This window comes from Coffea arabica, chromosome 1e, assembly GCF_036785885.1.
Source record: "Coffea arabica cultivar ET-39 chromosome 1e, Coffea Arabica ET-39 HiFi, whole genome shotgun sequence".
NCBI classification, from domain to species: domain Eukaryota; kingdom Viridiplantae; phylum Streptophyta; class Magnoliopsida; order Gentianales; family Rubiaceae; genus Coffea; species Coffea arabica.
In genome coordinates this window covers 36,733,022-36,746,644 of record NC_092311.1, presented here as the reverse complement: position 1 = coordinate 36,746,644, position 13,623 = coordinate 36,733,022, and the positions used below count along the sequence as shown (strand labels likewise).

At 35.2% G+C, this 13,623-nt stretch overlaps 1 protein-coding gene across 3 annotated transcripts; it reads right to left on the bottom strand.

Moving 5' to 3' along the window:
* Positions 1 to 97: 97 nt before the first annotated feature.
* On the bottom strand, positions 98 to 13,101 carry LOC113689200 (serine carboxypeptidase 1-like). 3 transcript variants are annotated; one of them, XM_072054970.1, is made up of 8 exons: positions 12,699 to 13,101; positions 12,263 to 12,370; positions 11,898 to 12,169; positions 11,566 to 11,811; positions 11,335 to 11,453; positions 11,093 to 11,188; positions 10,884 to 10,984; positions 98 to 234 (listed from the first exon to the last, which is right to left on the bottom strand). In XM_072054970.1, exons 1-8 carry the CDS (start codon positions 13,063 to 13,065, stop codon positions 227 to 229), a joined length of 1,317 nt encoding a protein of 438 aa, XP_071911071.1. In that variant the 5' UTR covers positions 13,066 to 13,101; the 3' UTR covers positions 98 to 226. The 3 variants fall into 3 exon arrangements, with proteins under 3 accessions (XP_071911071.1, XP_071911058.1, XP_071911064.1); XM_072054957.1 differs by lacking the exon at positions 98 to 234 and adding an exon at positions 10,514 to 10,742 and having other exon boundaries at positions 10,879 to 10,984; XM_072054963.1 differs by lacking the exon at positions 98 to 234 and adding an exon at positions 10,514 to 10,742.
* Positions 13,102 to 13,623: the final 522 nt, after the last annotated feature.

The following is a 13,623-nucleotide window of genomic DNA, read 5'->3' as shown; positions in this document are numbered from 1 at the left end:
TGTTTCAAAATGCGAGAACCTTTTGAAATAGTAAAATCAAACTTTAAAATAAAAAAGAAAAAAAGAAAAAAATGCCTTTTAAAATAATGTGTAGAACCCACAAGCAAGTCTCCGGAGGTCAACATTAGCCCTATTCCAAACACCTTCTTTCAGTTGTTCCTTTTCTCCAGGTCTATTCCATTCAACATCACGAGCTGCCTTTCATGGAGCTTTGTCCGTCGTGGGTTCACTGTCCTGGTCATAAACACAAAAAACCATGCCCATTTTTAGTGGTTGAAGATTGATTCTTGATCATTGACCAAAGGAAAAACAAAATGCCAACGTAAGCTATGAGTTGCAGATTTTGGATTCTTGGCTGAAAAACAACGTTCCCGACAAACATGGATACATTAATCACATTAGTCTAACAATTCATGGAAACATTAAATTGTGTGTAGTAATGTTATAAAAGTAGTACAAATGATGTCTCTATATTTGTAGAGTTTGACAAAATATTCTACTTTATCCAGATAAAGTAGAATAGTATGCAAGATTTATTTGCTTGATGGTGAAATCACACAAATTTAATTGTTCATATTTTGACAGCTGGGTAGGTTGGTTGAAGTTGTTTGCTTCTGGCTGGAAAATTCAAATAAATAAGCAGAGAAGAGACAATGCTGAAAATGCATCTCTATTTAGAGACTAAACGTAAATTACAAGAATGCTACCGAAAAGATAATGGGGCGATGCCATTCTGAAAATTGTAAGATTACAGTATTCTGTCTAAATTCATTTCCAGTACCAAAACAATTCCCAAAATTATGTTTAACTCATGCTTGTTTCTATCCAAAATTGAGATGCTGCCATCCTACCCAAAATATATAACCAAAAGAAAGAAAAGAAGATCAAGACATTAGATGGGTCAAATAGTCAGACAATATTTAGGATGAGAAGCTGAACTCAGATGCCTTTGGAGCTTAAAAACATGCTCTTTTCCTCCAAAAGATTGCCCAGATGCCACTAGGCATACAAGCCTAAGAAAATATAATCAATGATAATGCACCTTTCATCCTTTTAAGTTTGCAATTAGAATCCTGGTTTTTTCTTTGGTTAAAAAGTTATTGTTTGAGCAAAAAACCGTGGGTTGCATACTAGAGTTGTGATTAAAGTTGGGAATTATAGATTGACCAGAAGACCAAAAAGTAAATCCATTGACATTAAAGATTTTTTGATTAGTTGTTGAATGAGTGTATATTAATTAGCATTGGGGCTCAATTTGATCTGTACCAATTGTAAGTTGGTTATAGTACAGCATGGTTGGTTAGAAGTGTTGCTGACTATTAAGTTTACTCATATATACATATATATATATGCCCCGCTAGCTATATACATATATTATTCGGACTGAATATTAAGTGAGCTGAACTCAGTGCAATCCAAACTTAGTTCACTTTCAAATCAGGCAAAATGTTTTGACCCAAAATCAGCTCAATTCATATTGCATAAGGTTCAGCTTAATAAATTTAGGGCGATCAGACAGAGTTCTGGCCAGTCTGGTTCAACTGACAGTCCTAGTTGTAGTCTTACCCCCAAAAAAAAAAAAACAAAAGGTTATGTGCAAAATTTACCATCTTTTCAATAAGTAGAGATGGCATATGATGTATAAAATATAAATCCTCTTTGGGATTTACTTCCAAGTGACCAGGATTTTGTTGTTAAATTTTTAACCAACTCGCATGGTTGGTTTCAGAACATTTGAGGCATAGACGAACCAGAAAATTTACTTTTAAGGAACCGAAATTTAACATATCTAAAACTTACATATATAACATTTAACATATCTAAAACTTACATGTATAAAATAAATTAGTTTCAAGTTTTGTAGGGGCAAAAGTTAAATTTATAGAGCAACCTTTGAAAATCAAATATTTTATAAAGAAAAATTAATTTGTAGAACTAGGGAGAGTGATAGTCCCTCCATACCCCTCTCTAGCTCCATCACTGTAAGGTTACTTATTTAAGAGCAAACATGACACTTAACATGATAACTAAGATAGCTTTTTGGCAAGATGAAAATTTATGGTCATGAATTTTAATAATTACAGAAATGAAGCAAGCTTAAGGAATGACAATTTTGATTTAGCAAAATAGAACTTCATGTACATATCTAGAACTAGCAACAAGGCCCAAATCCCATTTAAATACCCATGCCCGTCCATAATTGGATTGGGACTGTAATACCCATTTATTTAATAGGTTTGTCTATGTTCATTTGGGTATCCCATGGGTCCTATATTTTCTAAATTTTCCTATTTTTATTTCTTCCGTTCTCTTTTCTTATGTCTTTTCCACTGTTCTTTTCTCCAATTCTGCTCTTGAAAACCTCACCAGTCCAATTCTATCCTAGCTGCTGTCTTTTAGCACTTGCCATAACTCCATTTAGAACCTTTTCTCGATTACAAATATATTTCTTCTCCATTTTTCATTTATAATTTAAATCTTCAATCAAATGCCAAATTATTGGATGAAGCCTTAGATGGCTGCTTTGCACAAAGGAGGAAAACGTAAAAAAAAAAAAATTTAAAAAATGAAAAATGAAAGGAAAATAAAAAGAGAACGAGGAAAATATGAAATTTTGAGATAAAATTAGAAAATAGGTTAGCAAAAATCTCTTGTCAAATAAGGTTTAGCAAACTAAGAGTAATTTTAAAAAGGGTTAAGCACATTTTATCCTCCTAAAGAATACTCAATTTCTCAGTTTACCCCCTAACCTTTAATTTTTCTCACTTAACCCCCTTTAGGACAAAATTGCCCTTGCATTATTTTGACTTTTCATTTACTTTGTTTTCCTTTCTTTTTTTTTTTTCTCTTTCTTCTTTATTTAATTCTTCCTCTTTCCCACAAAAATCTTCACCTTAATGATTGAAATTAAAAAAGAGGAATTGTAGAGATCTATCTTCTCCTTAAATGATTAAAAAAATATTCAAATTACTTTCCAAAAATATAATTTTTTTTGCCTTTCAATTCTTTTAATTTTGGGGTTTCTTCTTTCCTTTCTAGTTTCTTATTTTATTCCCAAGAAAATATCTTAAGATGAAATTGTGACTTGATTAATAATCATCAATTGAAATTTGTGACACGTGACATCACACAAAAAATCAAAATTAGTTTTTGATACTTTTTAAACCTTCACCCAGAAATATGCAATTACAAACTCAAAACAAAAATTTTCGTTGAAATGGAATTTCTATTGGGAAGGATGAAAGAGAGAAGAAAGAGAAAAATAAATAAAAATAAAAGAATGGAAAACAATTTCATCTTATGATATTTTCTTGAGAATAAAATGAGAAACTAGAAAGGAAAGAGGAAAACCCAAAATTAAAAGAATTGAAAGACTAAAAAAATTGTATTTTAGGAAAGTGATTTGAATATTTTTTTAATCATTTAAGGAGAAGATAGATATCTGCAATTCCTCTTTTTTAATTTCAATCATTAAGGTGAAGATTTTTGTAGGAAAGAGAAAGAATTAAATAAAGAAGAAAGAAAAAAAGAAATAAAAGAAAGGAAAACAAGGTAAATGAAAAGTCAAAATAATGCAAGGGCAATTTTGTCCTAAAGGGGGTTAAGTGAGCAAAATTAAAGGTTAGGGGGTAAACTGAGAAATTGGGTATTCTTTAAGGGGATAAAATGTGATTAACCCTTTTAAAAAAATTAAGAGTACTAAACAAAAGAATAAAAATAAATTTAAAATATTAATAGAAGGTTTATTGGGCCTGTGATTAATGAATTAGCTTAATATCAACCTGAAGAAGTATTTAACATAGGAAGGCGGAAGGTTTCCATCCAAGAAGGATGAAAACAAACAGAGTGCCCGGGCGTGCTGATGACTAGGAACAAAGTGTCCAGCTCCCCTTACTATCACAAAGGTTAAGTTATCATATTCCACTGCATAACCACCAACCTGAACAAGTATTTGACATAGGATCAAAGTTGGTAATGGATAAAAATTGGTTTTACTTGGACAAGCATTGAATACAGGATTCTTTCCACCAAAAAAAAAAATGTACGATATGCTGTAGATTTTTTTTTAATTTCCTCGCCTTGAGTGTACTAAGCATACCAAGGAGTTTTCACGGACAACCCAAGTTTGTTCAAGACATACCTAGTTGTTGTCGCAGATACTACAATGTCTGTGTCTCCACTGCAATTTAAAATGTTCCGGTTCTTGATTAGACACTAAAACTGGATGGGCAGGTTCTCATATATTCATTATTTTACAGCTTGATTAGCACAAACTTTTTACTCCATTGCCTGTAAATCCAAACCCTTATGCCACTTGATGTGAGCTGCTTGATTACAGGTAACACTACGTCTGGCTCGTCAACTCCAGTTAGAGTTTATCTAGCCATTGTGGGTAGAATTAATTTAATCAAAAAAATTGGTTTAATATAATGGAAAGGATAGTGTAAAATAAAGTATCCGCTGTAGATTTCCTATATACTACTGCTGTAGAATAACAAAAGCTAGTATGTGCATGAAATGATTTTTGCATAGCAATTCCTTTCAAGTTAATGACAGTTTGGTTCGTTATCTTCTTGTTATGGAGGATTAGTTGAGAAAGTTGAGGCATGTAATGACCGGCATAGCTTTCCCCCGTATCAAGAAGTCCCTGGTTTTGTATTCTGGGGATCTTTCTAACCAATTATTGACTAAAAATGTATAAGAATCTTTATCAGTTTTTGTGTCTCCGGTTATGTAATCAAATGATGTATTTGAGTAAGAAAATCCAACACCCGCAGGGAATTCCAAGAACAGTGCGTTTGCCACTATAAAGTGCAAAACTCACTAGTTGGAGATTATTCTGAATTTGTCCAACCATTTCCCACCAAATGAATGGCTGTCTAACTAGGAGAGTAGAGGAGGAGGAAATCAGAACTGCTGTCTTCTCTATGAATCCCAACAAAGCTCCAGGCATTGATGGGATGAGTCCTCTTTTTTTTTTTTCAAAAATTCTGGTTCATCATTAAAAAGGATATAATTCCAGCAATCCAAACTTTCTTCCATACGGGTCTGATGCTCAAGTCCTTGAACTGCACTGTCATATCTTGAATTTCTAAAGTGGACAACCCCACCAACTTGAAACAGTACAGACCTATAAGCCTGTGCAGAGTCCTGTACAAAATCATCTCTAAAATCTTGTCTAATAGGCTTAAGAAAGTCCTCAATGTCTGTATTAGTAGAAACCAAGCTGCTTTTGTACCTGGTAGGCCGATTATAGATAATGTCATCATTTCACATGAATTTTTGCACTATTTAAAAAATAAACAACAAGCGTACCATGGATTTTTTGCTTTGAAGTTAGACATGTCAAAAGTATATGATAGAGTGGAGTGGAAGTTCTTAGAAGAAATCACGAGAAGGATGGGATTCTGTGAAACGTGGATCAAATGGATAATGAGCTGCGTGTCATCTGTCAACTACTCTTTCAACATCAATGGAGACCTCAAAGGCTATGTAACACCTGCAAGAGGAATCAGACAAGGAGACCCTTTATCTCCTTATCTATTTCTATTGTGCTCTGAAGGCTTCACTTATCTACTAAGGAAAGCAAAAAGGGATAAAAGAATAACAGGGATGAAGATTTGCAGACAAGGGCCATCAATAACTCACCTTTTTTTTTTTGCAGATGATACCTTAATTTTCAGCAAGGCAGACACAAAGGAGGCGGAAGAACTCAGACAGATTTTGAAAATGTATGAGAAAAGCTCAGGAACGTGCCACAACAAGCACAGGAGAGAATAAGCTCACAGCTCGGTGGTGTCCAGATGTGACTCAAGGGAAATACTTGGGGTTACCAATGGTCATTACAAGGACAAAATAGCAAATTTTTGGCTTTATAAAGGACAAATGTGAGATGAGGATGAAGCTATGGAAGAATAAACTCCTCAGCACTGCAGGTAAGGAAGTTCTACACAAAGCAGTGGCCATGGCACTACCTACCTATACCATGTCCTGCTTCAAGTTGCCAGTCAGACGACGCGAGGAATTGAGTACTATGATGGCCAACTTTTGGTGGGGAGAAGAGAGTGGGAAAAAGAAAATACATTGGTGCTCTTGGAAGAAAATGACAAAGCAAAAGGATAGAGGGGGACTAGGATTTAAGGACTTGCAAAGCTTCAACAGAGCTTTGCTGGGGAAACAAGCATGGAGGATGGCCATAACTCCTAATTCTCTGGTATCTAAAGTACTAAAAGCCAAATATTACCCACATGAGTCAATATTCAGATGCAAAATCAAGCAGAACTCCTCTTGGATTTGGCAAAAGTTGATGGGAGCAAGGGACTCGGTGGAAAAAGGAACCTATAGGAAAATTGGAAATGGCAAGAGCACTCAGATATGGGAGGACAAATGGATACCAGGGAATTCTCAAGGGATACCAACCTCAGCAAGGCCACAACACTGCACAGTCAATAAGGTGGAAGAACTGGTCCAAAGTTACAGATGGAAAAGACCTCTCTTATTCAAGCTATTTAAGGATAAAGAAGCTAAAAGAATTATGAGGATACCTATCAGTTTGGTTGATAAAGAAGATAGCCTTTTCTGGACACACAGTGGAAATGGGGAGTACACAGTGGCCTCAGCCTACAAGGAACTGATGAGGAATGATCATGCACAGCAAGAAGAAGGCCAGGAGGAAGGAACAAGTCTGAGAGACAACAAATTCTGGAAAAACTTGTGGAAACTCAATTTTGTGGAAATGCTTGAACAGTACAATACCTATGAATGAAGTCATGCACAGTAGAATCAAAACAGGATCACCTGTGTGCAATTGCTGTGGAGAAGGTGTTGAGAATGTTGAACACCTATTCTTCCAATGCAGGATAGCTTAAGAAATAGGGCATCTAGCTCCATTACATTGGGATGGAATTGAAGACCAGAGAGGAGACTTTAAGAAGTGGTGGAGCTCTGTAACAGAAGCTAGGTGCAGAAGTGAGGGTATGGAACACATAGCCTTGACAGCTAATATCCTGTGGCAGATTTGGAAAGCAAGAAATGAAAGAATCTTCAACAATGTACTGCAACATCCATTGAAGATTGTACAGAAGGCACAGAATGAATGGATGGAATACAAAGAAGCTAAGGATCAAGAGAAAAGGATGAGCATGTTGGAACACCAAGAGCAGATGAACTACAGCTAAAGAGGAAAGAGGGTGCCGACACCATTCATCTAACTATTGCAGCACAGCAGAGGACGGGAGGCTGGGACATGGGAATTGGAATAGTAGCAGAGGATGATAACAAACAAATTCTAGCTCAATGGGCCCTCAAAGAAGCTACTGATGGCAACAAACTCAGGAATCAAGCAGTGGCCATTAAGTTAGCATTATGTAAGGCAAGAGAGAAGGAATGGAAGAAGGTTGAGGTCAAGATTAAACAGAAGCAGCTACTGAAAATGATCCAAACCAGTAAATCCAAAGACATGGCAATGCACTCTCAATTGGAGGACATCAGAAATTTGTGCTCATGTTTACGGAATGCTCATTCATTTTGTCCACTAATCTAACGGAGGAAAGGGTTGATTTAGTTAGTATGCATGCATTAAGCATTTCTTTTGATGAAGAGTGGTTCCACTCTTAGTGCCAAGATGCACTTGTACAGTTAATTTGGGCTTTTGCTCAACAATTGTATAGTTTACAACATATCAATGGAATTATCAACTGTTTCTGGAAAAAAAAATTAACAGCACGCTTAACAAATTATGAGTTCTTAGCAGTGCTCCAGGCATACGGGTTTTTCCATAGTGTTTTTCCACCTTTACTAACTCGAAATGGTCCAAGTTCGGTCATTGCTCCGTCCCCGAGTGAGGAGCAACCAGGTCTTATAGTCGAATTAATCTCGCCGTCTAATAAGTTCTTTTCATGAAATGTATACCTATGAACCAATAGTTACAAAGAATAGGGACGAAAATTTACCTCCATTTAGCCATAGCACAAGGGGCTTGGTAGAAAAGTTTTGAGACTCAGCAAAATAGTAGAAAAGAGCTCTACCAGTCTCATGATCAACAATGGTATACCCTGAATATTGATCAAAATTTAGATCATTTGATTCACCGGGCAAAGTTGTGATCTTATCCGCTGCCTTCAAACCATCTTGGGGGCCAACATAAACTGGCGAATACTCATTCAACAAATCGTCACTCCCATGATTGATTGATTTTCTTAAGCCACGAGCCTTAACGAATTGCGCAAGAGGATCATCATATCTATGTTCATGTCCAAGTCCACCACAACATTGTGTAGCAGACACCACCAGGCAGACGAGTGAGATATAACAGTATTGCACCTTTCATTTTTGGATGTATAGCTAGCTAGATATCTGTGATTTCTTTCTCTAATGCAAGGCTTCATTTTGTGATTTCTTTCCTGGAATTACTAATGACTTGGTTAAAGTATGCTGGGGCTCATCATGATTTGCGCTAAAAAAAATTATTGGATTAGCCCATACCCTATGGTCTTTGCATGGATGAAATTGCAGGGTGTAATTGATGGTTCGGATATGTTTAATTTGAATTTAACAAAACACCGTATGTTATATTAAAAATTGAACAATTTTCCTATAACATGATTTTAAACTTTCAACATATAATTTAACATGGATGTAAAACTATGCATAGAGTATTTACAATTCATCTTTAAACTATCAAATTTTACATAAAAAAAGTTGTGGATCACGTACAAATTCACTACACAAAATGAATTGAAGATGCTTGGAAAACCTTGTTGTGAAGAGTAAATTTAAGAAATACTTAAGCACCTTTTCTTCATATTTTCTGGCCGGATTGCATCAAAACAACTTAAATTGTTTCTATTCCAATAAAAATACATACCCTTCTGTTTAGAGAGAGAGAGTAGGTAGTCAAATCTCAGGAAACATTGGTTAAAGATAAAGGATGTTTTTCTCATTCTCAAGCATTGGCAAATATAGATACATCATCGTAAGCAGTTCTTGACAATATTGATATTAGCAATAGATGATCAACATTTATTCCTTAAGAAATGATCAGATTAAGCCAGCTGACCAGGGTAAATTTTAAAGTGCTCCCGTTGCCAAGGTCAGAAGTTTGACTATGACCCTGAAATCAAGTTAATTTATACTAGTGATTTTCCTACCATGTGTAGGTTAGTGTTGTGTTGCATTAGTTGTTCCAATTATCTGTATAATCTTGTATTCTTGAGAAAAATAAAATCAATTAGATAAAATTGGAATACCATGAAGATAGTAGGATAATTAAGTAAAAGAGTATGGTCACCTCATGCTTTGGAAGTATCAAGCGAATCATGTGGCAGACACATAATGTCAATCACAATTATACTATAGCCAAAAATTGGTTAGAACTTTACAGCTTCTGCTAATACTCTTCGCACTATTGAAATCATGTAACAGAGGAGATTCTTATTTGTAATGGCACTTCAAACTTGGAATGAGCATGATAAAAAATTAATGATACTTCTTTATCTTTTGAGTTATTCTGTCGGATCAAGTATTCAAGATTTTTGGTCTTTATTTGGGTCTAGACCCGAACCTGATAAAAAATATGGAATCACTTCTTATAGACTCGTTGAGAATGATTTGGATGTAATTCATGGCTATTAGAAGTAGAAGGTGCTCTGATGGATCTTCATGGGACACATATTCTTTCTTTGGCCCGAACCGAAGAATGCCTTAGATATAATGCAGAGCTGATCTTGTTTTATCCTTGATCAGAGATATAGGAAGATTTATTCAATTATATGATTTGGGCCCTGGAATATGGCGCCGTTGACCTTTCTATTTGATTGTATTGAAAAGGCCAATAAATGGAATTTTTCTCTTTGGTCCAGACTATTTTGGAGTAAACAAATCATTCATGACGAAGAGAATGAGTTTAAAGAGAATGATTCGGTAAACTAATTAGTCATCGCGAATGACCCTATGTATTCTGTGCATTCATTATACAACTATTTAGATGCGATTTGAAGGGGGAAGTTTCTCACCAAAACAGCATGAAAAATTGACGCTCGACCCGGTTGATTTGGAACAAATTGTCATGATGTGATTTTATAAATGATTATACACAAAATTTAGCATCTTTTTCAAGAAGTGGAAAGATAGTTGCTTGGGGCTGACAAATGAAGTATAAAATATAAATCCTCTTTGGGATTTACTTCCAAGTGACCAAGATTTTGCTGTTAAGCTCTTAATCATGTCACATGCTTCGGTCAAGAACAGTTGAGATTACTTTTCAAGGACAAACATGACAGTAAACATGTTAAGATATTGATGTAGTTTGGTATTTTTTGGACCCTTGTACAATCTTAAATGTTGATCAATTAAAAAGGTTTTTTCCCTTCAAAAAAAAAAAAGATAAGAAGACTTTTTGGTAGGAACCAAATTCATGGTAATTAATTATAGTAATTACAGAAATATAGCTAGCAAGTTTAAGGATTGATAACTTTGATTTAAGAAAATAGACAAGGTCATATATATACACAACTGATCAGTAAAAGGTGAATAATTTCATAGGTATATCTCAAGTCAAATTCCATTTCACTATTGATCATACACTGGTTTAATTAGCTCTAGTTGGAAGGTGGAAGCTTTCCATCCAAGAAGGATGAGAACAAAGTTAGCGCCCGGGCAGGCTGATAACTCGGAACAAAATGTCCAGCTCCCCTTACTGTCACAAAGGTCAAGTTTTCATATTCCACTGCATAACCACCAACCTAAACAAGTTTAAAAAAGAGGGTCAAATTTGGTTTTACTTGGACAAGAACTGAACATAGGATTCTTCATTCTTGTTACCAAAGAAAGGGAAAAGCAAACAAGAAAATGTATGATATGCAGTTGATTGTTTTTTACCTCACCTTGAGTGTACCAAGCATACCAAGGAGTTTTCACCGATAACCCGAGTTTGTTCAAGCCGTACCTAGTTGTTGTCACAGAACATACACTATCTGTGTCTCCACTGCAATTGAAAATGTTCAAATTTTTAAACAGACACTAACTAGATAGGCAGGTCGATCCTCAGGTATTCATGATTTTACAGCTTAGCATATCTTTTTCACTTCCTTACCTGTACAGCCAAACGCTAATGCCACTTGAAGTGAGCTCCTTGATGACAGGTAACACTGTGTCTGGCTCATCATCCCAATGAGAGCCTATGTAGCCACTGTGTATACAATTAAGTTTTAAAAAAAGAAGAAGAAAAAAAAACTTAGCTAAATAAAATGAAAAGGAAGTATAAAATTAAGTATCCAATTGTGGATATCCTATATTCTACTGGAATAGAATAACAAAACGTTGAATGGTACGTACTTGCAGATCTCCCAAGGTCCAGGGATTCCGGTTGTATTAGCTTGAAGTGCTTTTTGAACGGCAGGAGTATTTAGGTAAGTGTAAACATAATTATCTGAGCATGGATCATACTCATTAATCTGTTTCATTCAGAGAGATATTTAAAAGTACGTTAGTTCAATTTGGTTTTCATTTAGAGGAGAAAATCAGAAAGGACTAAAAATGGCAGTGTATCGAATCAAGTTTTAGTACCGAAGAAGGAGTATTTGAAGAAGAAGAACACAAGGGAGCATAAATATTGTAATCATCGATATTGCCTTTTGCTGAAGATGCTTGGATTTTGTATGTTTGACAAGCATTTGAAGGTGGATCTGCTGAGGAAAAATTGCAATTGGAAACTATACCCTGATGGATTTCATCGGATATTAGGGCATGTGTCCAGTAATAATCATAAGTTCCACTGTTTTGTGCTTCAATATCGTAGTATCCGTTACCAATCTGAAAACCATGGACAAAGTATAATCATCATGTAACTGGTTAAATTAAATAAAAACAATTGATGATTCAAGAAATTTAAGACTTACAGCAACTCCTTTCAAGTTAATAACAGTTTGGTTAGTTATCTTGTTATTATGGAGGATCAATTGAGCAAGTTGAGGCACGTAATGGCCAGCATAACTTTCTCCAGTTATCAAGAAATCTCTGGTTTTGTACTCTGGGAATCTTTCTAACCAATTGACCAGAAATGTATAAGAATCTGCAGCAGTTTTTGTGTCTCCGGTAATGTAATCAGACGATGTGTTTGAGTAAGAAAATCCAACACCGGCCGGAGATTCCAGGAAAAGTACATTTGCCACTACATTGGAGGACACAAAACTGGTGGAGTTAATTGTGAATTTCTCAAAATTTTGATGACGATTACTCTACAATTAATTGATGAGATTTTTACCAGTGTTCCAGGCATATGGATTAAGCCAGAGGGTGCTTCCATCTCTATTAACTCGGAAAGGTCCCAATTCAGTCATTGCTCCAGCTCCAATTGAGGAGCATCCAGGTCCTGTTTTCGGTTCAAGTATGCAAAAAAACATTCTTTCAAACAAGGAAAACACGAAGATGACAAACTACTCTCAATCACTATTTATTTTCTTAAATCTCTGTCATTATCCCATCTCTTTATTCCTATCTTTTAGGTATTTGTAATCCCAGATTTGTAGATACTTTCTCAATTATTTAAAATCCAAAATGATATGAGTAACATTGAAGAGAGTGTTATATTCGTGTGCAACTTTGAAAGGTTACAGGCTTTTGTCACCTTAACTACTATTTTTCAAACAATAGCCTCTCTACAGAATGCTAGTCACAAAATTTCGAATAGAAATACTTACCTCCATTTAGCCACAAAACCAGGGGCTTGGCCGAAGAGTTTTGGGATTCGGCAAAATAGTAAAAGAGAGCTCGACCAGCTTTAGGATCAACTGTGACATACCCTGAATACTGATCAAAATTTACTGCATTTGGCTGTCCTGGCAATGTTGTGATCCTGTCAGCTTCCTTCAACCCTTCTTGAGGGCCAACATAAACTGGCGAATACTCATTTTCCAATTCCTCAGTCACATAATTCACTGATCTTTTCGAGCTTCTTCGAGCCTTGAGGTGCTTCAAAAGAGGGTCATGCTTTTTTCCTGCAAAACATTGCACAGATGCCACTAAGCATACAAGAATGAGAAGAGATAACACTAATGCACCTTTCATCCTTTAGGTGTAAAATTAGAATCCTGATATTTTTCACCAATGCAATTAACGTTTGTGTTTTATAGGTAGCTCTGAAGAAGAAATGCCGAAAATATCGTCCTTCTTTCTTCTTGTTCTTGTCACATTCACAATCTTGTGGCATTTCCAAGGTTTGTTTTCATCGCATAAAAACTGTCTCATTCCATTTGTGTAACTTTATTTGATTTTAAATATGTCGACCCAAGAAAGGTTATTGACATCTACAAAAGAGATTACTAAAAAAGAAGATCATAACATTGAACGTGTCAAATAGGCAGACAATTACGATGAATCGATACATCCCACACGAATTTGGAGCTCAATAAATCCCAGACGAATTTGAAGCCAGACGAATTTTGGCTTTATTATTATTTTTTTAATTTTTTGGAATAGTAGAACAAAAGATGGTTTTTCATTTATTGAACGACAGAAATTGTTACTAACTATTTATTCTCTATTTCAGTTCTTAAACTTTTTATTTGAGCAAAAAAAAAAATACATTGTTTTACTACTAAAATGATCACTCTGGCCATATAAAAA